The sequence below is a fragment of the Bombina bombina genome, chromosome 1 (genome assembly GCF_027579735.1).
Source record: "Bombina bombina isolate aBomBom1 chromosome 1, aBomBom1.pri, whole genome shotgun sequence".
Lineage (NCBI taxonomy): Eukaryota > Metazoa > Chordata > Amphibia > Anura > Bombinatoridae > Bombina > Bombina bombina.
This window is the reverse complement of record NC_069499.1, coordinates 180,199,200-180,226,908: the sequence shown is the minus strand read 5'-3', so window position 1 is coordinate 180,226,908 and position 27,709 is coordinate 180,199,200. Positions and strand designations below refer to the sequence as shown.

The window sequence follows — 27,709 nt, the reverse complement described above, 5'->3', positions numbered from 1 at the left end:
ATTACCTACATCTCTTTCCACACATTTTACAAAAGTATGGACACTAGGTGATAAGGATAGTTGGGGCATAAATTTGGACGTAGGTTTAAAGTTTGATTTTTTGGGGTAACTCGTGCCCATATTAGTCTCCTCCTGTTCTTCTAATAAGGATACTAAATTTGCAACTGCTTCAGCGTCCTCACTCTCTTCAGGGCTACTACTCTGGGATCTGTTTCCCCACAATTTTTTAAGTAAGATTTTCCTTGCAAAAAGGTTTAAATCTTTCACAAATTCGAATTTATCTAAACCACTAGAGGGACAGAATGATAATACTTTCTTTAAAAGGTCAATATGTGCCATACTTAAACTAACTGTAGAGAGGTTAATTACTGACATTTCCACTTCAATATTTGTTAGTTTGTATTCCTGGTTGTCATTCGATACTGAGGACTGCTCCTGTATCTCCCTCCTCTGCTCCTTTGTCTCTGCCTGCTGGAATAAGCTGGACCACCTCCCCCTCTTTCGTCTGCCTCCTCTCCAGGTCCTACCCCTAAAGGGATCCTACCCTGTAGTGCAGTTCTTATATTTTGGGGGGCATTGTCTACTTCATTCTCAGAGTTATCTGTACCTGAGTCATACGCATATCTGGTGCTGTTGTTATTTCTATATATATATATATATATATATATATATATATATATAGTTCCTTTCTTAAAATCATCCTGATCCCTGACCATTTTGCGCCTTTTTCTAAACTTAATTTCACCTTGCAATCGCTCTAAGGTTTTTTGAGCCTTTTTGTTAAGTTTGTCGAAGGCAGGGTCATTAGCAAAAAGGTTTACCTGTTCATAAATTTTATTTGTCTCAATTTTACTTTCCTCCAATCTTTTTTCATCCTCATCTATCATTAATTGCATCAACTCCAAAGTGCATCGTGTTAATATTGCATTCCATTTTTGGATAAAGTCAGTGTTTGCTTCTACTCCTCTTAAATTTATTCCCGGGTCTAGTCTAATCCTCAAACCTCTGGGGATCAATTCTTCTTTAACATACTTCTGTAAGCTAGCTAGTTCCCATTTAATTTTAAGTTCTTTAATTGCTTTTTTCTTATATTCCTTAAATGCTGAAAATACATCATTACTTTTTTCTTCAATGTTGGTTTCGTCAATATTGATAGAGGGTTGAAACGCTTCATCAATATCACTAACCCATTTCTCCTCAGTTAATTTAAATGCCATTTTGTTAGTATTCAGTTGCTCATATATGCTCTGAAGAACCCGTTAATGTAATATCATATCACAAAGCTACTGTGTATTTTCTAAATCTGATGCTCACCTAAAGAAATAAGGACTATTGCAACTTATATGTTACGTATTTTGCTACTTAGGGTAGGGGCACTCAGATATTATAAGGGTATAGAGTTATGTGCTGGCATGAAGGGGTTGTAACATTGTATCTGCACCAGCGTTTAAAAGTCTGTTGAGTTGTCTAATCAGACACATCTGATGAAGCCCTGAGTTCAGCCCGGAAAGGGGGAGGGGCGAAACGCGTAATGTTTTGAACAAGACACAGTGTGGAGGACGCCAGCATGGTGGATATGCTGTGAATCTGGCAATATCAAGTTCAAATATCTGAGCAAGTGAAGAGCTGCATAGGCATAATACATCGTAGTGAGTCACACCACGGATGAGATCCTGTCAGGTAATACCGTATAGTGTGTGAAGAAAGCGAAGGTAAGTCATGCAGTAATAAGCCTTGCACCCTGAAGTTCTGAAGTTTTGTGTATCACTTGCACATGGGATTAAGTTTTCAACAGTGAATTACCTTACTTGGACTCTCATATAATTGCTTAAATCCGGTACCGGATAAAATACATAAGCATCTGAGATATCAAGGACGGTATTCTGTTTATCTGTAACCGGAGCGTGTTTTTAACACTCAAGTGCCCGGTATTAGAGATGGACTTTCTCATGAGTCGGTTTTAACCCCGCATATGCTAGCCAACAGACGTCAGTAGTGCACTACACTTGCTATCTGTATTTTGTTCATTGCCATTTTCTCAGCATGTATCTTTTTGGCTATGTTTTTATTAAAATGTATATGTTCAGCAACCTGTTTAGGATATCATTTCCAATTATACTGTGAGGGTGGTTTTTGGTGCGGCCTGTAATCCGCTTTAGCTCTTTAGATTTGGTAGAGCCCTTTTCTAATTAATTTGGTTATATGCATTTAGGATTGTCAGCACATAACTCTATACCCTTATAATATCTGAGTGCCCCCTACCCTAAGTAGTAAAAACAGAATTTATGTTTACCTGATAAATTACTTTCTCCAACGGTGTGTCCGGTCCACGGCGTCATCCTTACTTGTGGGATATTCTCTTCCCCAACAGGAAATGGCAAAGAGCCCAGCAAAGCTGGTCACATGATCCCTCCTAGGCTCCGCCTTCCCCAGTCATTCGACCGACGTAAAGGAGGAATATTTGCATAGGAGAAATCATATGATACCGTGGTGACTGTAGTTAAAGAAAATAAATTATCAGACCTGATTAAAAAACCAGGGCGGGCCGTGGACCGGACACACCGTTGGAGAAAGTAATTTATCAGGTAAACATAAATTCTGTTTTCTCCAACATAGGTGTGTCCGGTCCACGGCGTCATCCTTACTTGTGGGAACCAATACCAAAGCTTTAGGACACGGATGAAGGGAGGGAGCAAATCAGGTCACCTAGATGGAAGGCACCACGGCTTGCAAAACCTTTCTCCCAAAAATAGCCTCAGAAGAAGCAAAAGTATCAAATTTGTAAAATTTAGTAAAAGTGTGCACTGAAGACCAAGTCGCTGCCTTACATATCTGATCAACAGAAGCCTCGTTCTTGAAGGCCCATGTGGAAGCCACAGCCCTAGTGAATGAGCTGTGATTCTTTCAGGAGGCTGCCGTCCGGCAGTCTCGTAAGCCAATCTGATGATGCTTTTAAGCCAAAAGGAGAGAGAGGTAGAAGTTGCTTTTTGACCTCTCCTTTTACCAGAAAAAACAACAAACAAGGAAGATGTTTGTCTAAAATCCTTTGTAGCATCTAAATAGAATTTTAAAGCACGAACTACATCCAAATTGTGCAACAAACGTTCCTTCTTTGAAACTGGATTCGGACACAAAGAAGGCACGACTATCTCCTGGTTAATGTTTTTGTTAGAAACAACTTTCGGAAGAAAACCAGGTTTAGTACGCAAAACCACCTTATCTGCATGGAACACCAGATAAGGAGGAGAACACTGCAGAGCAGATAATTCTGAAACTCTTCTAGCAGAAGAAATTGCAACCAAAAACAAAACTTTCCAAGATAATAACTTAATATCAACGGAATGTAAGGGTTCAAACGGAACACCCTGAAGAACTGAAAGAACTAAATTGAGACTCCAAGGAGGAGTCAAAGGTTTGTAAACAGGCTTGATTCTAACCAGAGCCTGAACAAAGGCTTGAACATCTGGCACAGCTGCCAGCTTTTTGTGAAGTAACACAGATAAGGCAGAAATCTGTCCCTTCAAAGAACTTGCAGATAATCCTTTCTCCAAACCTTCTTGAAGAAAGGATAGAATCTTAGGAATTTTTATCTTGTCCCAAGGGAATCCTTTAGATTCACACCAACAGATATATTTTTTCCATATTTTGTGGTAGATTTTTCTAGTTACAGGCTTTCTGGCCTGAACAAGAGTATCAATGACAGAATCTGAGAACCCTCGCTTTGATAAGATCAAGCGTTCAATCTCCAGGCAGTCAGTTGGAGTGAGACCAGATTCGGATGTTCGAACGGACCTTGAACAAGAAGGTCCCGTCTCAAAGGTAGCTTCCATGGTGGAGCCGATGACATATTCACCAGGTCTGCATACCAAGTCCTGCGTGGCCACGCAGGAGCTATCAAGATCACCGATGCCCTCTCCTGATTGATCCTGGCTACCAGCCTGGGGATGAGAGGAAAAGGCGGGAATACATAAGCTAGTTTGAAGGTCCAAGGTGCTACTAGTGCATCTACTAGAGTCGCCTTGGGATCCCTGGATCTGGACCTGTAGCAAGGAACCTTGAAGTTCTGACGAGAGGCCATCAGATCCATGTCTGGAATGCCCCACAACTGAGTAATTTGGGCAAAGATTTCCGGATGGAGTTCCCACTCCCCCGGATGAAATGTCTGACGACTCAAAAAATCCGCTTCCCAATTTTCCACTCCTGGGATGTGGATTGCAGACAAGTGGCAGGAGTGAGTCTCCGCCCATTGAATGATTTTGGTCACTTCTTCCATCGCCAGGGAACTCCTTGTTCCCCCCTGATGGTTGATGTACGCAACAGTCGTCATGTTGTCTGATTGAAACCGTATGAATTTGGCCTTTGCTAGCTGAGGCCAAGCCTTGAGAGCATTGAATATCGCTCTCAGTTCCAGAATATTTATCGGGAGAAGAGATTCTTCCCGAGACCAAAGACCCTGAGCTTTCAGGGGTCCCCAGACCGCGCCCCAGCCCACCAGACTGGCGTCGGTCGTGACAATGACCCACTCTGGTCTGCGGAAGCTCATCCCCTGTGACAGGTTGTCCAGGGACAGCCACCAACGGAGTGAATCTCTGGTCCTCTGATCTACTTGTATCGTCGGAGACAAGTCTGTATAATCCCCATTCCACTGACTGAGCATGCACAGTTGTAATGGTCTTAGATGAATTCGCGCAAAAGGAACTATGTCCATTGCCGCTACCATCAAACCTATTACTTCCATGCACTGCGCTATGGAAGGAAGAGGAACAGAATGAAGTACTTGACAAGAGTTTAGAAGTTTTGATTTTCTGGCCTCTGTCAGAAAAATCCTCATTTCTAAGGAGTCTATTATTGTTCCCAAGAAGGGAACCCTTGTTGACGGAGATAGAGAACTTTTTTCTACGTTCACTTTCCACCCGTGAGATCTGAGAAAGGCCAGGACAATGTCCGTGTGAGCCTTTGCTTGTGGAAGGGACGACGCTTGAATCAGAATGTCGTCCAAGTAAGGTACTACTGCAATGCCCCTTGGTCTTAGCACCGCTAGAAGGGACCCTAGTACCTTTGTGAAAATTCTTGGAGCAGTGGCTAATCCGAACGGAAGTGCCACAAACTGGTAATGCTTGTCCAGGAATGCGAACCTTAGGAACCGATGATGTTCCTTGTGGATAGGAATATGTAGATACGCATCCTTTAAATCCACCGTGGTCATGAATTGACCTTCCTGGATGGAAGGAAGAATTGTTCGAATGGTTTCCATTTTGAACGATGGAACCTTGAGAAACTTGTTTAGGATCTTGAGATCTAAGATTGGTCTGAATGTTCCCTCTTTTTTGGGAACTACGAACAGATTGGAGTAGAACCCCATCCCTTGTTCTCCTAATGGAACAGGATGAATCACTCCCATTTTTAACAGGTCTTCTACACAATGTAAGAATGCCTGTTTTTTTATGTGGTCTGAAGACAATTGAGACCTGTGGAACCTCCCCCTTGGGGGAAGCCCCTTGAATTCCAGAAGATAACCTTGGGAGACTATTTCTAGCGCCCAAGGATCCAGAACATCTCTTGCCCAAGCCTGAGCGAAGAGAGAGAGTCTGCCCCCCACCAGATCCGGTCCCGGATCGGGGGCCAACATCTCATGCTGTCTTGGTAGCAGTGGCAGGTTTCTTGGCCTGCTTTCCTTTGTTCCAGCCTTGCATTGGCCTCCAGGCTGGCTTGGCTTGAGAAGTATTACCCTCTTGCTTAGAGGACGTAGCACTTGGGGCTGGTCCGTTTCTGCGAAAGGGACGAAAATTAGGTTTATTTTTGGCCTTGAAAGACCTATCCTGAGGAAGGGCGTGGCCCTTGCCCCCAGTGATATCAGAAATAATCTCTTTCAAGTCAGGGCCAAACAGCGTTTTCCCCTTGAAAGGAATGTTAAGCAATTTGTTCTTGGAAGACGCATCCGCTGACCAAGATTTTAGCCAAAGTGCTCTGCGCGCCACAATAGCAAACCCAGAATTTTTCGCCGCTAATCTAGCCAATTGCAAAGTGGCGTCTAGGGTGAAAGAGTTAGCCAATTTGAGAGCATGAATTCTGTCCAAAATCTCCTCATAAGAAGAATCTTTATTGAGCGCCTTTTCTAGTTCATCGAACCAGAAACACGCTGCTGTAGTGACAGGAACAATGCATGAAATTGGTTGTAGAAGGTAACCTTGCTGAACAAACATCTTTTTAAGCAAACCCTCTAATTTTTTATCCATTTTACATAATTTCTCTTGAATGACCAAATTCTCACAATCATCCAGAGTAGATAACACCTCCTTAAGCAGGGCGCGGAGATGTTCCAATTTAAATTTAAATGTAATCACATCAGGTTCAGCTTGTTGAGAAATTTTCCCTGAATCTGAAATTTCTCCCTCAGACAAAACCTCCCTGGCCCCCTCAGACTGGTGTAGGGGCACTTCAGAACCAATATCATCAGCGTCCTCATGCTCTTCAGTATTTTCTAAAACAGAGCAGTCGCGCTTTCGCTGATAAGTGGGCATTTTGGCTAAAATGTTTTTGATAGAATTATCCATTACAGCCGTTAATTGTTGCATAGTAAGGAGTATTGGCGCACTAGATGTACTAGGGGCCTCCTGTGTGGGCAAGACTGGTGTAGACGAAGGAGGGGATGATGCAGTACCATGCTTACTCCCCTCACTTGAGGAATCATCTTGGGCATCATTTTCTCTAAATTTTGTGTCACATAAATCACATCTATTTAAATGAGAAGGAACCTTGGCTTCCCCACATACAGAACACAGTCTATCTGGTAGTTCAGACATGTTAAACAGGCATAAACTTGATAACAAAGTACAAAAAACGTTTTAAAATAAAACCGTTACTGTCACTTTAAATTTTAAACTGAACACACTTTATTACTGCAAATGTGAAAAAGTATGAAGGAATTGTTCAAAATTCACCAAAATTTCACCACAGTGTCTTAAAGCCTTAAAAGTATTGCACACCAAATTTGAAAGCTTTAACTCTTAAAATAACGGAACCGGAGCCGTTTTTATATTTAACCCCTTTGCAGTCCCTGGTATCTGCTTTGCTGAGACCCAACCAAGCCCAAAGGGGAATACGATACCAAATGACGCCTTCAGAAAGTCTTTTCTGTGTATCAGAGCTCCTCACACATGCATCTGCATGTCATGCTTCCTAAAAACAAGTGCGCAATAGAGGCGCGAAAATGAGGCTCTGCCTATGATTAGGGAAAGCCCCTAGAGGATAAGGTGTCCAATACAGTGCCTGCCGGTTATTTTACATAATTCCCAAGAATAAAATAATTCCTCAAAGCTATGAAGTATAAAATATGTTTATATATCAATCGTTTTAGCCCAGAAAATGTCTACAGTCTTAAAAGCCCTTGTGAAGCCCTTTTTTTTTTTTTCTTATGTAATAAAAATGGCTTACCGGATCCCATAGGGAAAATGACAGCTTCCAGCATTACATCGTCTTGTTAGAAATGTGTCATACCTCAAGCAGCAAAAGTCTGCTCACTGTTTCCCCCAACTGAAGTTAATTCCTCTCAACAGTCCTGTGTGGAAACAGCCATCGATTTTAGTAACGGTTGCTAAAATCATTTTCCTCTTACAAACAGAAATCTTCATCACCTTTCTGTTTCAGAGTAAATAGTACATACCAGCACTATTTTAAAATAACAAACTCTTGATTGAATAATAAAAACTACAGTTAAACACCAAAAAACTCTAAGCCATCTCTGTGGAGATGTTGCCTGTACAACGGCAAAGAGAATGACTGGGGAAGGCGGAGCCTAGGAGGGATCATGTGACCAGCTTTGCTGGGCTCTTTGTCATTTCCTGTTGGGGAAGAGAATATCCCACAAGTAAGGATGACGCCGTGGACCGGACACACCTATGTTGGAGAAATATATATATATATATATATATATATATATATATATATACACACACACATACATACACACACACAGAGATGCGCACTCACAGGAACGAACAAACAGCTCGATAAAATTGCAGCTTCTTTTTAGCCCAGTAATGCTTTTCACAGAGTAAAACGTTCCTGTAGTATATCTGATCCTCCATATTATGGTCAGCTGAAATACCAGGCAACTCCTCTCTGAACAAGGAACACGGCAACCCCAGAGGATCGTTTCGGCCTTCATTAGGCCTCGTCAGTGAGGTGTAGTCATATTCCTCTAAGCACACTGAGCAAGTTGTCCATGTCTAGTTTTCCCTTTTCCCCTTAGGGAGACTTAATACACACAGAGAGACGCGAACTAGATCTGCAAGTCCTCCAAAGCCAAACAGGACCTATTATCATCACAGAAAATAGTTTCTGCTCGAACAGAGCAGATACCCTCTGCTGATTACAATTGAGAAGAAAAAGATAAATTATCGGAAGAGACCTTGGAACTACCATTATCTCACAACCCATACCTGGTGAGTGTGTGGTGAAGACATCCACCAACCCCCGTGATGTCATCATGGAGGAGTGGAAGAGGACTCCAGTGGAAACCTGTGAAGCTCTGGTGAACTCCATGCCCAAGAGGGTTAAGGCAGTGCTGGAAAATAATGGTGGCCACACAAAATATTGACACTTTGGGCTCAATTTGGACATTTCCACTTAGGGGTGTACTCACTTTTCTTGCCAACGGTTTAGACATTAATGGCTGTGTGTTGAGTTATTTTGAGGGGACAGATTTACACTGTTATACAGGCTGTACATTCACTACTTTACATTGTGTTGTCACATGAAAAGATATAATAAAATATTTACAAAAATGTGAGGGGTGTACGTATGTGAGATACTGTGTGTATATATATATATATATATATATATACACACACACAAATACAAAAGAGGTGCAGTAAGCGGTCTTCCATAAAAATAAAGTTTTTATTTAACAAATGTTAAAAACACTGTAATCCATAGGGCACATCAAGCAGCATCACAAAAAACTGTATCAGCTAACATGTTTCGGCCAGTGGGCCGTAATCATAGCTGTCATACAAAACACCTGTGCACCTTAAAAAGCATCAGGGTCTACCCTGATTGGTTTAAAATCAAGGGAGTGTTGGTGATGCAAATTTCTTACTGCAGAATTTAAAGTGCTAGACATTTCCTATTCCTCAAATCCTGCAAAAATAGAACAGCACAACGATACAACGAATTGAGTAATAAACTAAACAATACATAAAGGGTTTTCAGTACATATAGATGTCTAAGCCTTATATTTAAATAAATATATACCTAAAGCATCATAAAAGAGCATATCGATATAGGGTATATAAAAAAAATAATATATATCATTCAACACCCTTAATGTGTTTTAACACTATATGGATATCAACATGCCAATATTTACATTAATACATTATTGCAAATAATAGAAATCTATGTATGAATTTATAAAATGTACACAGCTTTATGTAAATGAGTAAAATGCAAAAGGGCAATAATAGAATATAATCTATAAGGTTCTTGTTAGAGTACAAATATTTGGCTCAGATTTAAACCTCAAATATCAGATATTGAATTTTAAACTTTTAACTATAATTGTAAATGTAAATCAAAAGATCCACTACATACGATGCCCAGAACAAAGCATACATGTATGTGAATCTATATGTATTCAAAAGTTCTGGAGATGTTGCTGAGAAGGAGGGAGATACATTTTACTGCCAATAGTTAATAAGATCATACTCAGAATTCAGACCGGTAGGAACCTGAGTCTTAAGTTTAAATATCCAATACATATCCCTGTTTCTCAGCAACCTATCCCTGTCTCCTCCTCTTGCTGGACACATAATACGCTCAATAGCTTGCCATCTCAGAGTATGTATATTTTTTTGATAGCATTTTGCAAAATGTTGTACAAGTGCTGTGGTAGCCTGACTAGCCTGTATGGTAGATAAATGATTTTGTATTCTAACTTTTATCTCATTGGTGGTTAGGCCGATGCACTGCAAATGGCATGCGGTACAAGTCAACACGTAAATGACATATGTTGAAGTACATTTGAGACAACTTTCGATTGGAAATGTTTCACCAGTGCTTTCTGATCTAAAAATATTAGACGGTAAAACATATTCACAAGCCCTACATTTATTTAGGCACTTGAAAATGCCCCTATGTGTTAACCAAGAACATTTAGTTTCATTTCGCTTGGGGAGTACTGATGGGGACAACATATTGCCCAATGTAGCAGTTCTTCTATATGAACAATGAAGGCCCCTAGAGATACATTCTTCTAACTTCTCGTCTGCAGCAAGAAACCTAAAATGTTGTTTTACAATGTTACAGATTTCAGTATATTCATTACTGTATTCTGTCACAAAAAAAGTTACACCCTTATGTTCTTTATTGGTGTTTTTAGTTTTGTGTATCAAGTGTGATCTGTTCATTATTATCGGTTATTTGTAGAGCGCCAACAGATTTCGCAGCGCTATAAACAAAGGGGGAGTACAACAAAACAATTATAGGGTAGAGGGCCCTGCCAAGGGTTGCACTGTTGTAGTCAGCTCTTAAGAAGGTGATCTACAAACAGCTGGACTTTTAGGCTTACATGCTAAGAGGGTTCAGGGGATTGCAGTGGAGGAGAGGAACTGGTATTAGGAAAGGTTAGCGTAGGTTGTATGCGTCCCTGAACAGTAGAGTCTTTAGGGAGCACTTGAAGCTTTTAAAACTAGAAGAGAGTCTTGTGGAGCGAGGCAGAGAGTTCCACAAGATGGGAGCCAGTCTGGAGAAGTCCTGTAAATGGGAGTGTGATGAGGTGACAAGAGAGAAGGAGAGTAGGAGGTCATGAGCAGAGCGAAGGGGACGGGAGGGAGAGTATCTGGAGACAAGGTCTGAGATGTAGGGGGGAGCAGTGCAGTTGAGGGCTTTGTATGTAAGAGTGAGAGTTTTGTGTTTGATCCTAGAGGCCAGAGGAAGCCAGTGAAGGGATTGACACTTTTGGTTCATTTGGTCAACTTGTTTCTTAGCCTTGGAAATGACATTCTCTTGATAACCTCCGTCTCTGAGTCTTAAACACAAGTCATGTGACTGCTGTTTATATGCATGTCTGATGAGCAATTTCTTTTAACCCTTATAAATTGGCCCTTTGCCACCCCAAATGAGACATGTTTAGGGTGGCAGCTCTTTGCGTGCAACAGAGCATTGCCAGTGATTGGTTTCCGATATATTTCAGTATAGATTTTCCCTTCCACAGTTCCACTTAGGGTAATATCTAAAAAGTTAAAGAGACAGTGAAGTCAAAACTTAACTTTCATGATTCAGATAGGGTATGCAATTTTAAACAACTTTCCAATTTACTTTTATCATCAAATTTGCTTTGTTCCCTTGGTGGTATTTTTGAAAAGCTAAACCTAGCTAGCCTCAAACTGATTTCTAAACAGTTGAAAATCGCCTCCTAGCTCAGAGCATTTTTAAAGTTTTTCACAGTTAGACTGTGCTAGTTCACATGTGTCATATAGATAACATTGTGCTCACTCCCGTGAAGTTATTTAGGAGTCTTCACTGATTGACTACACTGCATGTCTGTCAAAGGCACTTAGATAAGGAGGCTGTCTGCAAAGGCTTAGATACAAGGTAATCACAGAGGTAAAAAGTATATTAATATAACTGTGTTGGTTATGCAAAAACGGGGAATGGATAATCAAGGGATTATCTATCTTCTTAAATAAGAAAACTTTTGGTGTAGACTGTCCCTTTAACATTGTTTTCTTTTATTTCATTAGTGAATTGCAATCCAATCGTATTAAGGTTAATATATTCAACAAATTAAGCAAAATCTGATGATGTACCTTGCCAAATCAAAAGCAAATCATCAATGTATCTTCTGCAGTAATAAATGAAACTTCTGAAGGGATTTCCATCTCCATAGAGGTGGGACAGCTGCTACCAACCCATGAACAGGTTGGCGTAAGAGGGGGCAAACTTTGCCCCCATAGCTGTCCCACGTCTCTGGAGATAGAAATCTCCCTCAAAACAAAAGAAATTGTGGGCAAGTAGATATTTCAAAACCCTTAGTATATATTTCTGAAATTCACTGGAATAATTAGAGTAATATTCGAGAAAAAATGCAATTGCTTCCAAACCTTCCCTATGTGGGATTGATGAATATAAGGCCACTACATCAATAGTGGCCCATTTAAAACAGCTATATTTCCAACTCAGATTCTCTAAGGTATATATGACACTCTTTGTGTCTTGTATATAACTGTGTAAGTTCAAAACAAGTGGTTGTAGGAGACTGTCAACCCACTGAGAGACATGTTCAGTTAGAGAATTGATGCCACTAACAATAGGGCGTCCTCTTACCTCAGTAAGAGATTTATGTATCTTGGGCAAATGGTGGAAGATGGGCACTACTATCCACAACTAAGAACTCAAAGGTTCTGTGATCAAGGTGCCCATCCTCCAAACCATCGTCCAAGATATCCATAAGCTCAATTCGAAAGGCATTAGTGGGGTCAGTATGTAAAGGGATATAGTCATCCGTATTACATAATTGGCGTAATGCTTCATTAGTGTAATCTGACCTGTTCATTACAACCAATGACCCGCCTTTGTCCACAGAGCGAAACACTATATCATTCATTGAGTTCTTTGAGTGCAATTCTTTCTGACCTAGTCAAACTTAACATGTCATTGCCAACGGTGGATTTAAGTTTAATTAAATCTCTTTCCACTCTTTTAAAAAACGTTTCCAATGTACTCCCTCTGCTATGGATGGGATAAAACTGTAATTGATTATTGAAGATATTGGAAGAACCTATAGTTCCATTGTCGCTGGGGACACTGCCCTCCCCTGCCAAGTGTTCAAGATTAACCAAATCACGTCTCCCCAAAAGAAATACCCATTCTAATACTAAATTCAGAGGCTGGTGAATTATCCCCTACAATTGCTGGATTTTCAAATTGTGAGGAGGCATCTAGGAAATGTCTCTGTAAAGTCATATTTCATATTAATTTGTTGACATCCAAAATAGTGTTAAATACATCAAAATGGCGTGTGGGACAAAAATTCAAACCTCGACTAAGGAGGGAAATTTGTGCCCTAGTTAGTATATGGGTGGACAAATTCACAACATTATTTATTTGTATTTCTGTCTCCCCCTGTTCCCCGTCAATTGATATTGATTCTGTGTATTTTGTCCTATTCCTGTTCGCTGTGGAGGAAGGGAAAAAACCTGTTCAAGTTTCCTTCGATCATCACTTTGCACCTCAGTGTGTACATCAGAAACTGTGTATCTAACATATATATACTTAGAAGAGGTTGCAGGGGGGCCGGATTGCTTATTCTTAGGTCTAACATCTTGTGTGTATCACTCTCTCTATAGTGTACTGATTGTGCCAAAAGGTACTTGTTGTGTATTCTTAAGTATACCTTTAGGTGGTTCCTCACCCCCTGATGGCCCTGTGTCATCTCCTGATTCTAACTCACTATCAGATTAAGTGACTTTCTTGGTCTCTGTTTTATGTGTAGTAGCTTGTCCCGTATTTTTATTGCTGTTGTTATTACCATAATTGCGTCTATTTCTAGATCTCCCTCGGTTAAACCTTTTATACAAAGCTCTATCAGAGCGTTTCCAGACGTAGACACAATTATTGGTATAGTCTGACTAATCCCTAACGAATCCTAATACCAAATTCTTGACCTCTGCTACACCTAATTTCAAAATCCCATTAAATTTAGGAAAATTGGGATCTAACTGTCTGGTGTTAAACTCGGTTTGTAGTGTGCCAATCTCTTCCCTGATTATTTGTAGCAACTGCAGTTTATATGAGGTTAATAGGGTCATTAAACGTAGAGAGCAATCACTTAGAATATCATTCCAATTACATATAAAGTCAGCGTCAGAAACATCAAAGGTTGGGAACTTGTTGAATCTTAAACCCTGTGGTATATTTTTCAATTTAACATAAGTCTCCATAGTCCAAATGTCCCATTGGAGCTTGTGCCCAAGATACATAAATCTCTTACTGAGGTAAGAGGACGCCCTATTATTAGTGGCATAAATTCTCTAACTGAACATGTCTCTCAGTGGGTTGACAGTCTCCTACAACCACTTGTTTTGAACTTACACAGTTATATACAAGACACAAAGAGTGTCATATATACCTTAGAAAATCTGAGTTAGAAATATAGCTGTTTTAAATGGGCCACTATTGATGTAGTGGCCTTATATTCATCAATTCCACATAGGGAAGGTTTGGAAGCAATTGCATTTTTTCTTGAATATTACTCTACTTATTCCAGTGAATTTCAGAAATATATACAAAGGGTTTTGAAATATCTACTTGCCCACAATTTCTTTTGTTTTGAGGGAGATTTCTATCTCCAGAGACGTGGGACAGTTATGGGGGCAAAGTTTGCCCCCTCATACGCCAACCTGTTCATGGGTTGGTGGGAGCTGTCCCACGTCTACGGAGATGGAAATCCCTTCAAAAGTTTAATTTATTACTATGGAAGATACATTGATGATTTGCTTTTGATTTGGCAAGGTACAGTACATCATCAGATTTTGCTTAATTTGTTGAATATATTAACCTTAATATGATTGGATTGCAATTCACTAGTGAACTAAAATATAATACTATTCACTTTTTGGATATTACCCTAAGTGGAACTGTGGAAGGGAAAATCTATACTGAAATATATCGGAAACCAATCACTGGCAATGCTCCTGTTGAATGCAAAGAGCTGCCACCCTAAACATGTCCCATTTGCGGTGGCAAAGGGCAAATTTATAAGGGTTAAAAGAAATTGATCATCAGACAATGCATATAAACAGCAGTCACATGACTTGTGTTTAAGACTCAGAGACAGAGGTTATCAAGAGAATGTCATTTCCAAGGCTAAGAAACAAGTTGACCAAATGAACAGATCACACTTGATACACAAAACTAAAAACACCAATAAAGAACATAAGGGTGTAACTTTTGTGACAGAATATAGTAATGAATATACTGAAATCTGTAACATTGTAAAACAACATTTTAGGTTTCTTGCTGCAGACGATAAGTTAGAAGAATGTATCTCTAGGGGCCTTTGTTGTTCATATTGAAGAACTGCTACATTGGGCAATATGTTGTCCCCCTCAGTACTCCCCAAGCGAAATGGAACTAAAAGTTCTTGGTTAACATATAGGGGCATTTTCAAGTGCCTAAATAAATGTAGGGCTTGTGAATATGTTTTACCGTCTAATATTTTTAGATCAGAAAGCACTGTTGAAACATTTCCAATCTAAAGTTGTCTCAAATGTACTTCAACATATGTCATTTACGTGTTGACTTGTACCGCATGCCATTTGCAGTACATCGGCCTAACCACCAATGAGATAAAAGTTTGAATACGAAATCATGTATCTACCATACAGGCTGGTCAGGCTACCACAGCACTTGTACAACATTTTGGAAAATGCCATAAAAAAAAAAACAGAATTTATGCTTACCTGATAAATTTATTTCTCTTGTGATGTATCGAGTCCACGGATTCATCCATACTTGTGGGATATTCTCCTTCCCAACAGGAAGTGGCAGAGAGAGCACCCACAGCAGAGCTGTCTGAATAGCTCCTCCCTTAGCTCCACCCCCCAGTCATTCGACCGAAGGCTAGGAAGAAAAAGGAGAAACTATAGGGTGCAGTGGTGACTGAAGTTTTTTAATTAAAAATATACTACCTGTCTTAAACAGACAGGGCGGGCCGTGGACTCGATACATCACAAGAGAAAGAAATTTATCAGGTAAGCATAAATTCAGTTTTCTCTTGTAAGATGTATCGAGTCCACGGATTCATCCATACTTGTGGGATACCAATACCAAAGCTTTAGGACACGGATGAAGGGAGGGACAAGACAGGTACCTTAAACGGAAGGCACCATTGCTTGTAGAACCGTTCTCCCAAAAATAGCCTCCGAAGAAGCAAAAGTATCGAATTTGAAAAATTTGGAAAAAATATGAAGCGAAGACCAAGTCGCCGCCTTACAAATCTGTTCAACATAAGCCTCATTTTTAAAAGCCCATGTGGAAGCCACTGCTCTAGTAGAATGAGTAGTAATTCTTTCAGGAGGCTGCTGGCCAGCAGTCTCATAAGCCATACGGATGATGCTTTTCAGCCAAAAAGAAAGAGAGGTAGCCGCAGCCTTTTGACCTCTCCGCTTACCAGAATAGACAACAAACAATGAAGATGTTTGACGGAAATCTTTGGTTGCTTGTAAGCACGAACCACATCAAGATTGTGCAACAGACGTTCCTTCTTTGAAGAAGGATTAGGACACAGCGAAGGAACAACAATTTCCTGATTGATATTCCTATTAGAAACAACCTTAGGAAGGAATCCAGGTTTGGTACGTAAAACCACCTTATCTGCATGGAAAACAAGATAAGGTGAGTCACACTGTAAAGCAGATAACTCAGAAACTCTTCGAGCCGAAGAGATAGCTACTAAAAACAAAACTTTCCAAGATAGAAGCTAGATCTATGGAATGCATAGGTTCAAACGGAACCCCTTGAAGAACTTTAAGAACCAAGTTTAGGCTCCATGGCGGAGCAACAGGTTTAAATACAGGCTTGATCCTGACCAAGGCCTGACGAAATGCTTGAACGTCTGGAACATCTGCCACACGTTTGTGTAAAAGAATAGACAGAGCAGATATTTGTCCCTTTAAGGAACTAGCTGATAATCCTTTCTCCAATCCTTCTTGGAGAAAGGACAAAATTCTAGGAATCCTAATCTTACTCCATGAGTAACCCTTGGATTCACACCAACAAAGATATTTGCGCCAAATCTTATGATGGATTTTCCTGGTAACAGGCTTTCTAGCCTGAATCAGGGTATCAATGACCGACTCAGAGAAACCACGCTTTGATAGAATCAGTCAGACGCAGAGAATTTAGATTTGGATGCTTGAACGGACCTTGGATTAGAAAGTCCTGCCTCATTGGCAGAGTCCACGGTGGAACAGATGACATGTCCACCAGGTCTGCATACCAAGTCCTGCGTGGCCACGCAGGCACTATCAGAATCACTGAAGCTCTCTCCTGCTTGATTCTGGCAACCAGACGTGGGAGGAGAGGAAACGGTGGAAATACATAAGCCAGATTGAAGGACCAGGGCACTGCTAGAGCATCTATCAATACCGCCTGGGGATCCCAGGACCTGGACCCGTAACGAGGAAGTTTGGCGTTCTGTCGGGACGCCATCAGATCCAATTCTGGTGTGCCCCATAGCTGAGTCAGCTGGGCAAATACCTCCGGATGGAGCTCCCACTCCCCCGGATGAAAAGTCTGACGACTTAGGAAATCCGCCTCCCAGTTCTCTACCCCTGGGATATGGATTGCTGAGAGATGGCAAGAGTGATCCTCCGCCCATCGGATTATTTTGGTTACCTCCATCATCGCTAGAGAACTCTGTGTTCCTCCTTGATGATTGATATAGGCTACAGTCGTGATGTTGTCCGACTGAAATCTGATGAATTTGGCCGCAGCTAGCTAAGGCCACGCCTGAAGCGCATTGAATATCGCTCTCAGTTCTAGAATGTTTATCGGGAGGAGATATTCCTCCCGAGACCATAAGCCCTGTGTTTTCAGGGATTTCCAGACTGCACCCCAGCCTAGCAGGCTGGCATCTGTCGTTACTATGAGCCACTCTGGCCTACAGAAACACATTCCCTGAGACAGGTGGTCCTGAGACAACCACCAGAGAAGAGAATCTCTGGTCTCTTGGTCCAGATGCAGTTGAGGAGATAAATCTGCATAATCCCCATTCCACTGTTTGAGCATGCATAGTTGCAGTGGTCTGAGGTGTAGGCTGGCATAAGGAACTATGTCCATTGCCGCTACCATGAGTCCGATTACCTCCATACACTGAGCCACTGATGGCCGAGGAATGGAATGAAGAGCTCGGCAAGTGATTAAAAGTTTTGATTTTCTGACCTCCGTCAGAAATATTTTCATTTTTACCGAGTCTATCAAAGTCCCTAGGAAGGAAACTTGTGAGAGGGAAGAGAGAACTCTTTTTTATGTTCACCTTCCACCCGTGAGATCTCAGAAAAGCAAACACGATGTCCGTGTGAGACTTCGCTAGCTGGAAAGTCGACGCCTGAATTAAGATGCCGTCTAGATAAGGCGCCACTGCTATACCCCGTGGTCTTAGAACCGCCAAAAGGGACCCTAGCACCTTTGTGAAAATTCTGGGAGCCGTGGCCAACCTGAAGGGAAGGGCCACAAACTGGTAATGCCTGTCCAGAAGGCGAATCTGAGGAATTGATGATGATCTCTGTGAATAGGGATGTGTAGATACGCATCCTTTAAATCCACGGTAGTCATATATTGACCCTCCTGGATCAGAGGAAGAATAGTCTGAATAGTCTCCATCCTGAAAGATGGTACTCTGAGGAATTTGTGTAGAATTTTGAGATCCAAGATTGGTCTGAAAGTTCCCTCTTTTTTGGGAACCACAAACAGGTTGGAGTAAAAACCTAGCCCTGGGCGGATAACTCCCATGGTATGTAGGTCTTCTACACAGTGTAAGAACGCCTCTCTCTTTGTCTGGTTTGCAGACAATTGAGAAATGTGAAATCTCCCCCTTGGGGGGGGGGTCTTTGAAGTCCAGAAGATATCCTTGGGACACAATTTCTAAAGCCCAGGAATCGTGAACATCTCTTGCCCAAGCCTGAGCAAAGAGAGAGAGTCTGCCCCCTACTAGATCTGGTCCCGGATTGGAGGCTACCCCTTCATGCTGTCTTAGAGGCAGCAGCAGGCTTCTTGGCCTGTTTACCTTTGTTCCAAGCCTGGTTAGGTCTCCAGACTGATTTGGATTGGACAGAATTCCCCTCTTGCTTTGCTGCAGGGGAAGCTGAAGCGGGACCACCCTTGAAGTTCCGAAAGGAATGAAAATTATTTTGTTTGGTCCTCATCTTATTTGTTTTATCCTGAGGGAGGGCATGGCCTTTCCCTCCAGTCATGTCTGAAATAATTTATTTCAGTGCAGGCCCGAATAGGGTCTTTCCTTTGAAAGGGATGTTCAACAATTTAGATTTTGATGACACTTCAGCAGACCAGGACTTAACCAATAACACCCTGCGTGCTAAAATGGCAAAACCTGAATTCTTTGCCGCTAATTTAGCCATTTGGAAAGCGGCATCTGTAATGAAAGAATTAGCCAACTTAAGGGCCTTAATTCTATCCATAATATCCTCTAATGGAGTCTCCACCTGAAGAGCCTCTTCTAGAGCCTCAAACCAGAAAGCAGCTGCAGTAGTTACAGGAACAATGCATGCAATAGTTTGGAGAAGAAAACCTTGATGAACAAAAATTTTCTTTAGGAGACCCTCTAATTTTTTATCCATAGGATCTATGAAAGCACAACTGTCTTCGATAGGTATAGTTGTACGCTTAGCAAGAGTAGAAATAGCTCCCTCCACCTTAGGAACAGTCTGCCACGAGTCCTGTATGGTGTCAGATATGGGAAACATTTTCTTAAAAACAGGAGGGGGAGCGAACGGAATACCTGGTCTATCCCACTCCTTAGTAACAATAGTCACAATCCTCTTAGGGACTGGAAAAACATCAGTGTAAACAGGAACCTCTAAGTATCTGTCCATTTTACACAATTTCTCTGGGACCACTATAGGGTCACAATCGTCTAGAGTAGGTAATACCTCCTTGAGCAATAAGCGTAGGTGTTCAAGCTCAAATTTAAAGGCCGTCATATCAGAATCTGTCTGAGGGAGCGTCTTTCCTGAATCAGAAATCTCTCCCTCAGATAACAAATCCCTTACCCCTACTTCAGAACATTGTGAGGGTATATCGGATACGGCTACTAAAGCGTCAAACGGCTCAGCATTTGTTCTTAACCCAGAGCTGTCACGCTTTCCTTGTAAACCAGGCAGTTTAGAGAAAACCTCTGTGAGGGTTTTATTCATAACTGTGGCCATGTCTTGTAAAGTAAATTAATTAGACGCACTGGAGGTACTTGGCGTCACTTGTACGGGCGTTACTGGTTGTGACACTTGGGGAGAGCTAGATGCTAAACCCTCATTTCCTTCTAACTGAGAATCATCTATTGCAATATTTTTAAGTGCTAAAATATGCTCTTTATAATTTATAGACATATCAGTGCAAGTGGGACACATTCTAAGAGGGGGTTCCACAATGGCTTCTAAACACATAGAACAAGGATTTTCCTTGGTGTCAGACATGTTAAACAGGCTAGTAATGTAACAAGCAAGCTTGGAAAACACTTTAATCAAAGTAAATAACACTTTAAACAAAAACGGTACTGTGCCTTTTAGAGAAAAAAAGCTGCACAAACTCTGCAAAACAGTGTAAAAAAAAGCAGTAAACACAACAAAAGTTTTACAGTAGCATCATAAAGCCTTAGTAACTTTGCACCACTATGCAAATAAACAATTAACCCCTTAATGTAAAAACCGGATTGAAAAAACGTCAAAACCGGTAAAATAACGTTCAGCACCTTGCCACAGCTCTGCTGTGGCGCCTACCTGCCCTTTAGGAACGATTTATGGGGAAAAAAAACTATTTACAGCCCTCAAATACAGCAGGAATCTCTGGAGAAGTAGCTGGATGCTTCTGAGGTAAATAAAACTGTGCAACTGAAAATAGGCCCCTCCCACCTCACTCGATGTTATGGGGCCTAAAAGAAACACCACAGAGTGTTTCTTAAACTAGCCATGTGGGTTAATAACCCTTAAATAAGCCACAAAGACCCCTTAAAGTCCCTCAAAAAACGTTATATTTGCATATTGAACCAAAACGTTTTTTCCTATCAGTGTCACCAGTAACTATGAGCCCTTTATGCAAGCTTGGATTCCTCTTTTACTGAATAAAGCTTACCTTTCCCTCATGGGGATATTGCCAGCCTTTTCTAGAAATAACACAGTCTGTCTAGAAAAAAATAGACTGAACATACCTTAATGCAGTTTAGCCTGCAAACTGTTCCCCCAACTGAAGTTTTCCTTTACTCTTCAGCTCTTGTGAGAACAGCAGTGGATCTTAGTTACCAAATGCTAAGATCATCCTCCTCCTTGCAGAAATCTTCATCCCTTTTCTGCCAGAGAGTAAATAGTACACACCGGTACCATTTAAAATAACAAACTTTTGCTTGAGAAAATAAAAACTTAACATTTTTGTCACCACACTCCCTTTGCCCTTCCTAGCAGTTAAGCAGGCAGAGAGAATGACTGGGGGGTGGAGCTAAGGGAGGAGCTATATAGACAGCTCTGCTGTGGGTGCTCTCTCTGCCATTTCCTGTTGGGAAGGAGAATATCCCACAAGTATGGATGAATCTGTGGACTCGATACATCTTACAAGAGAAATATACATACTCTGAGATGGCAAGCTATTGAACGTGTTATGTGTCCAGCAAGAGGAGGAGACAGGGATAGGTTGCTGAGAAAGAGGGAGATGTATTGGATATTTAAACTTAAGACTCTGAATTCTGAGTATGATCTCATTAACTATTAGAAGTAAAATGCACCTCCCTCCTTCTCAGCAACACCTCCAGAACTTTTGAATACATATAGATTCACACATACATTTATGCTTTGTTCTGGGCATCATATGTAGTGGATCTTTTGATTTACATTTACAATTATAGTCAAAAGTTTAAAATTCAATATCTGATATTTGAGGTTTAAATCTGAGCCAAATATTTGTACTCTAACAAGAACCTTATAGATTATATTCTTGTATTGCGCTTTTGCATTTTACTCATTTACATAAAGCTGTGTACATTTTATAAATTCATACATAGATTTCTATTATTTGCAATAATGTATTAATCTAAATATTGTCATGTTGATATCCATATAGTGTTAAAACACATTAAGGGTGTTGAATGATATATATTATTATCTTTATATACCCTATATCGATATGCTCTTTTATACCTTATATCGATATGCCTTTTATGATGCTTTAGGTATATATTTATTCAAAGATAAGGCTTAGACATCTATATGTACTGAAAACCCTTTATGTATTGTTTAGTTTATTACTCAATTCGTTGTACTGTTCTATTTTTGCAGGATTTGAGGAATAGGAAATGTCTAGCATTTTAAATTCTACAGTAAGAAATTTGCATCACCAACAATGCTTTTTAAGGTGCACAGGTGTTTTGTATGACAGCAATGCTTACGGCCCACGGGCCGAAACATGTTAGCTGATACAGTGTTTTGTGATGCTGCTTGATGTGCCCCATGGATTACAGTGTTTTTACAACATTTGTTAAATAAAGACTTTATTTTTATGGAAGACCGCTTACTGCACCTCTTTTGTATTTGCCTATTCATTATACCAGGCAGCAGTAGCGGTACTGGACCAGAGCTCCGGAGCAATCTGATTGACACCCTTCTCCTTTAAAGATCCGGACCCAGCCTCTTAATCCTGCAGTGTGGATTGGAAGGAAATAACTATGTGACTACAAACGTCGATGAACACACCCCCTCCTGCATAGCGGGACGCCAGTCACCGACACAGAACGGATCTAAGTGAGCACCAAGATCTTACGTCAGAGAGGATTGCTGTTCGGGCTAAGTGGTGAGTTGTGGTCTAAGATACCACGGAGATTGCACGGGATATATTCTCATTAATGCAAAGTACCGACATAGCCATTAAATTTCGTTGGGGACAGTTTTACGTTTTACTCTTGGTGCTCTGAAGAGGACACGGTATTTGTGGCATATATAGGGGGGCATGCAATATACTTTTCTGGGACTGTGTTCTATCAAGATTCATATGAACTACTGGAACTTATTATAGGGTGTCTAGTCTGATCAGCACCGTTGTTTAAACAAGAATCTTTGTACTGAATATTTACATAAGATATAATTAAGGGTAGTAATAGACATTTTTTTTTGATTTGCATATATTCACACACACACACAGATTACACATATACACACACACACACAGAGAAGCGCACTCACAGGAACGAACAACCAGCTCGATAATATTGCAGCTTCTTTTTAGCCCAGAAATGCTTTTCACAGAGTAAAACTTTCCTGTAGTTTATCAGTCTGATCCTCCCTATTATGGTCAGCTGAAATACCAGGCAATTCCTCTCTGAACAAGGAACACGGCAACCGCAGAGAATCGTTTTGGCCTTCATTGGGCCTTGCCAGTGAGGTGTAGCCATATTCCTCTAAGCACACTGATCAAGGAGTCCATGTCTGGTGGTATCGGAAGAGACAGTGAAACTACCATTGTCTCTTTTAATTCCACCTGAGGATCACTGACACAACCAATACCTGGTGAGTGTGTGGTGAAGACAAAGTGGTAGTAAATCTTTATCTGAAAGACACCAGTGAGACAACAACAGGACAAAATGCTGATCAAAGAAGCATTCCCCTAAAGAAAAATCTGATGAATCAGACTGCTTCCCAACTGATGCCCCCAGGCAAGATAATTGTTAAAATGCAACACTGATGGACAACCACCCAATTCAGGATATGTAATGTTGCCTTCATCGTTAGACATCTACGAGCACAATCCTAATGATTGATGTAGGCTACTGCCTAGAAGATGAGAAGGAACCCGGTTGAGAATAGCTCAAGCCTGAAGCGTTCTGAAATCTAGAGAAGTTCCATGACAAAAAGTGGTTGCCTCACCTCCTCAGATGACTAAACTCCCTGAGAACGGTGAAAGACGAAACTGCAACCAACCTAACAAACTGACGCCCTTGGAATTTTTTTCCCAACATGGACATAGAAAGACCACCTTTTGAGACACCTGAATGGGGAATGTCCACAAAAAAGAGATGGTTAGACTGGAGGGATCTCCTTTCCGCTAAAATAGAATACATACCTGTAGAGGATGTAGAAACAATGGCATCCTATGCTGCCACCATCAGACCCATAATCCCATACACAGAACCACCTAAGCCTGCTATAGAAACTGTACTCTATGTCAAACTAATTGCAACCCTAGCTTTCTTTGATCTGTGCAAAACAGCCTCATCAGACTAAATCTACGAATACAACCAAGAAGGATAGTCTTGTAGAAAAGAAAGAAGACTCTTAAACATCTTTATTTTGGTTCCTCTTGCGGCTGGAAGGTAGATTCTCCGTGCAGGTCGCTAAATGTAAAGATAAATAACATCCAGGTACGATTCTACTGCTAACCCTGTGCTCTGACAACAGAGGTAAGATACGCAGAACCTAAGACTGAGCCCCGGTCTTTCCTTAGCACTACTATGGCAGGCTGGCAAAGATAAAGTGCTAATGAAACTGATCATTATGAGGAAGCAGGAGATTCAAAGAGACGGCACTTTAAAATGCATGTTAACTGTGACACACTCCACCTGCCAAACCGATTCAATTAAAGACTCTCAATCCCCTTTGAACTAAAATGGTAACTTTCCTCTTAGCACAAACGTTCCCCACTGTATACTAATTCAGCCATTAGGAATACGTAACTTTTGAGATCCTGCCGTACAGACCACTGAGTAAAAGTGCTATATTATCTTAGTGCACAAACTGGAAATGCTGTTTAGTAATGTGTGCTATGACATGGCTACATTATACATAACAAATGTACTTACAGATCGCCTGTAGGCTGTGTGAGATATGCAGGTACTTACTCCACTGTTCTTACCCAGCTATTAACCATGAGGATACAGTACAGCCCATATTATAATTTAACTAACTGAAGAGGATATACTGAGGGCGTACATCTACATGGCCAAGCAGGAGGATTTACACTGCACAACCAGTACTCTCCTAAATCCCTTTCTTCAAGGAACTATCCGTTGAGGGAAATTCTGGATTAATATCCTGTAATTCTTCAAAATCTTGAACACCTCTATCCTTGCCCTCTCTTTGAAGAGGCAAAGAAAAAGGAAAGATACTTAAAGGGACAGTCTACAATAGAATTGTTATTGTTTTAAAAGATAGATAATCCCTATATTACCCATTTCCCAGTTTTGCATAACTAACACAGTTATATTAATACACTTTTTACCTCTGTGATTACGTTGTATCTAAGCATCTTCTGACCGCCCCCTGATCACATGACTTTTTATTTATTATCTATTGACTTGTATTTAGTACTGTGTTGTGCTAAATCTTAAATAACTCCTCGGGCGTGAACACAATGTTATCTATATGGCCCAAATGAACTACCAGTCTCCTGTTGTGAAGAGCAAATAAAAAAGCATCTGATAAGAGGCTGTCTAAAGTGGCTTAGAAACAGGCAGAAATTTAGAGGTTTAAATGTTATAAAGTATATTAATATAACAATGTTGGTTGTGTAAAGCTGGGGAATGGGTAGTAAAGGCATTATCTATCTTTTTAAACAATAACAATTTTGGTGTAGACTGTCACTTTAAAGCTTTGTTGTGGGTCGTTTTGCCTCCTCCGTGTGGCCAAGAAGTGAAATCCCATAAGGATTTTCGTGGCCTATCACCCACGTTTTTGAAACACTAGGACTTACCAGTGCTATAAATAAAGGAGACTTTCAGTCATAAAGTATAAAAAACTTCATCCTGAAAGTACCTTTATTTGTCCGCGAGTTCATGCAGAGCTGAGCGCCTCCGGCCGTTCACAGAAAAACACATGAAGTTTTTTATACTTTATGACTGAAAGTCCCCTTTATTTATAGTATTGGTAAATCCTAGCGTTTTTCATGTACCATTAGGATTACAATACAACTGCAATACTACTAATAAAATAAATTGAAGCTAAATAATCAGGTCTCAGAACACACAATGTTCCCGAGAGAATGACAGCAGATAAGCTGCATATGAAATAAAGATGAAAGAGCAGCCCTTTATATTCTTGGGCTAAGAATTAACAATATTTTTTATCCTGGATACACATTTTTTTTTGTTTAAATGGATTGTATGTGCACATGCATGCTGTTCAAATATGCACCTAATTATTGTTTTTATTATTTTTAAGAATTAAAAAAGCTTTGTGTTCATGTAGATTACACTCTCAAAAACCCCATTAATGCAATCGAAGCAAAAGATCTGTGCATATCTTAGAAAACACAACAAGTTATTAATGTTATTCAGCATTTACAACATTTATGTGTTTTTTATGGGCATTGTTGCTACATACCTTCTTTGTCAAACAGTCATCTGAGTCCGAAAACATTCGGGTGGAGACATGAAACATAACTTCCACAGTAGAAGTGGCAAAATATGGAGTACTAAGCCCAGTGCTCTTATTTCGCTGAAGTCCACCAAGGAAACCACAGTGGCTAGACAGATTAACCTAAAGAAAGTAAAAAAAACAAAAAAACAAGTAATTTGAAGCCAAGACATTAATTGTATATGCTTTGTCATTGCAAAATGTTCTATTCAAACCTGCTAATATTCAGGAAAAAGATACTGAGCAGAACCATTTTTTCCACTAAAAAAAAAATTCAAACAAGATCAACCCATACGTAATTTAGTGTAGAAAGGCTGTACTGCACACACCATGCTTAAGTACATTGTAGTTTAGGTGACCCCCCCCCAACATTATAATTGTTCAAAAACAGAGTATCATGGTATAACTGTACACACGGATTAACCTTTTTTTTAATTTTTTTATTATTATAAACGTAAATGAGCACTTTGTTTTCCTTCCATACCTTATTATTCCTAACACCCTTTTGGTGAGTACTACAATGGTGAGTGAGGATAAGAGATACAGATAAAAATGATCAGGAGAGGAAGAAAGACTTTCTTAAGAAGGTAATAATAAATTCTGGTAGATACAGAGAAACATGGTTTATACCTCCCATCCAAGACCAGCCACAAAATCCTCATAGTCTTGACTGCCACCAGTGTTTGAAAGAATTGAGTGCTTGTCCTCCTGACCATCAGCAACATAGAATACAGCAATTTTGTGCGTCTCACGGCTATAAGAAAGAAGGACAATTAGTTTATTTAATTCCTAGTAAAGTGCAAAATACAATTGCAAACAAATATTTACCATTTTTTTGGCTTTCATAACATGTTTTCTATCTATTAGAGAAGTTATCAGCACTTGCTTTGTGCATGTGGTGCTAGTTTGACAAAGTAAAAAGAAAATTTATGCTTACCTGATAAATTTGTTTCTTTTTAGACACGATGACTCCACGGATCATCATCCTTACTTGTGGGATATCACCTCCTGGTCAGCAGGAGGAGGCAAAGAACACCACAGCAGAGCTGTTAAAAAGCTCCTACCTTCCCTCCCACTCCAGTCATTTGATCGAAGTTAGGAAGAGAAAGGAAAAGCCAAGGTGCAGAGGTGTCTGAAGTTTACAAAAAAGAACACCCTGTCTTAAAAAGAACAGGGCAGGCCGTGGACTCATTGTGTCTAAAAATATACAAATTTATCAGGTAAGCATACATTTTCTTTTCTTTTTAAAGACACGAGTCCACGGATCATCATCCTTACTTGTGGGATACAATACCAAAGCTAGAGTACACGGATGATAAGGGAGGGAACCAAAACGGAAGGCACCACTGCTTGAAGAACCTTTCTCCCAAAAGCAGCCTCAGCCGAGGCAAAAGTATCAAATTTGTAAAATTTAGAAAAAGTGTGAAGAGAAAACCAAGTTGCAGCCTTGCAAATCTGTTCCACAGAAGCTTCATTTTTGAATGCCCATGAGGAAGCAACCGCCCTAGTGGAATGAGCCGTAATTCTTTCAGGAGGCTGCTGTCCAGCAGTCTCATATGCAAAGCGGATGATACTCCTCAACC

At 40.4% G+C, this 27,709-nt stretch overlaps 1 protein-coding gene across 9 annotated transcripts in view; it reads right to left on the bottom strand.

The window, feature by feature from the left end:
- Window positions 1–27,709, bottom strand: part of RALGAPA1 (Ral GTPase activating protein catalytic subunit alpha 1) — a 1,007,748-nt gene that overhangs the window by 141,591 nt on the left and 838,448 nt on the right. For all 9 annotated transcript variants that reach the window (XM_053697738.1, XM_053697739.1, XM_053697743.1 and 6 more), the window contains 2 exons: window positions 26,757–26,880; window positions 26,094–26,249 (listed from right to left, as the gene is read on the bottom strand). In XM_053697738.1, the coding sequence (XP_053553713.1) occupies window positions 26,094–26,249; window positions 26,757–26,880 (280 nt within the window). The remainder of the gene's footprint in view (window positions 1–26,093; window positions 26,250–26,756; window positions 26,881–27,709) is intronic.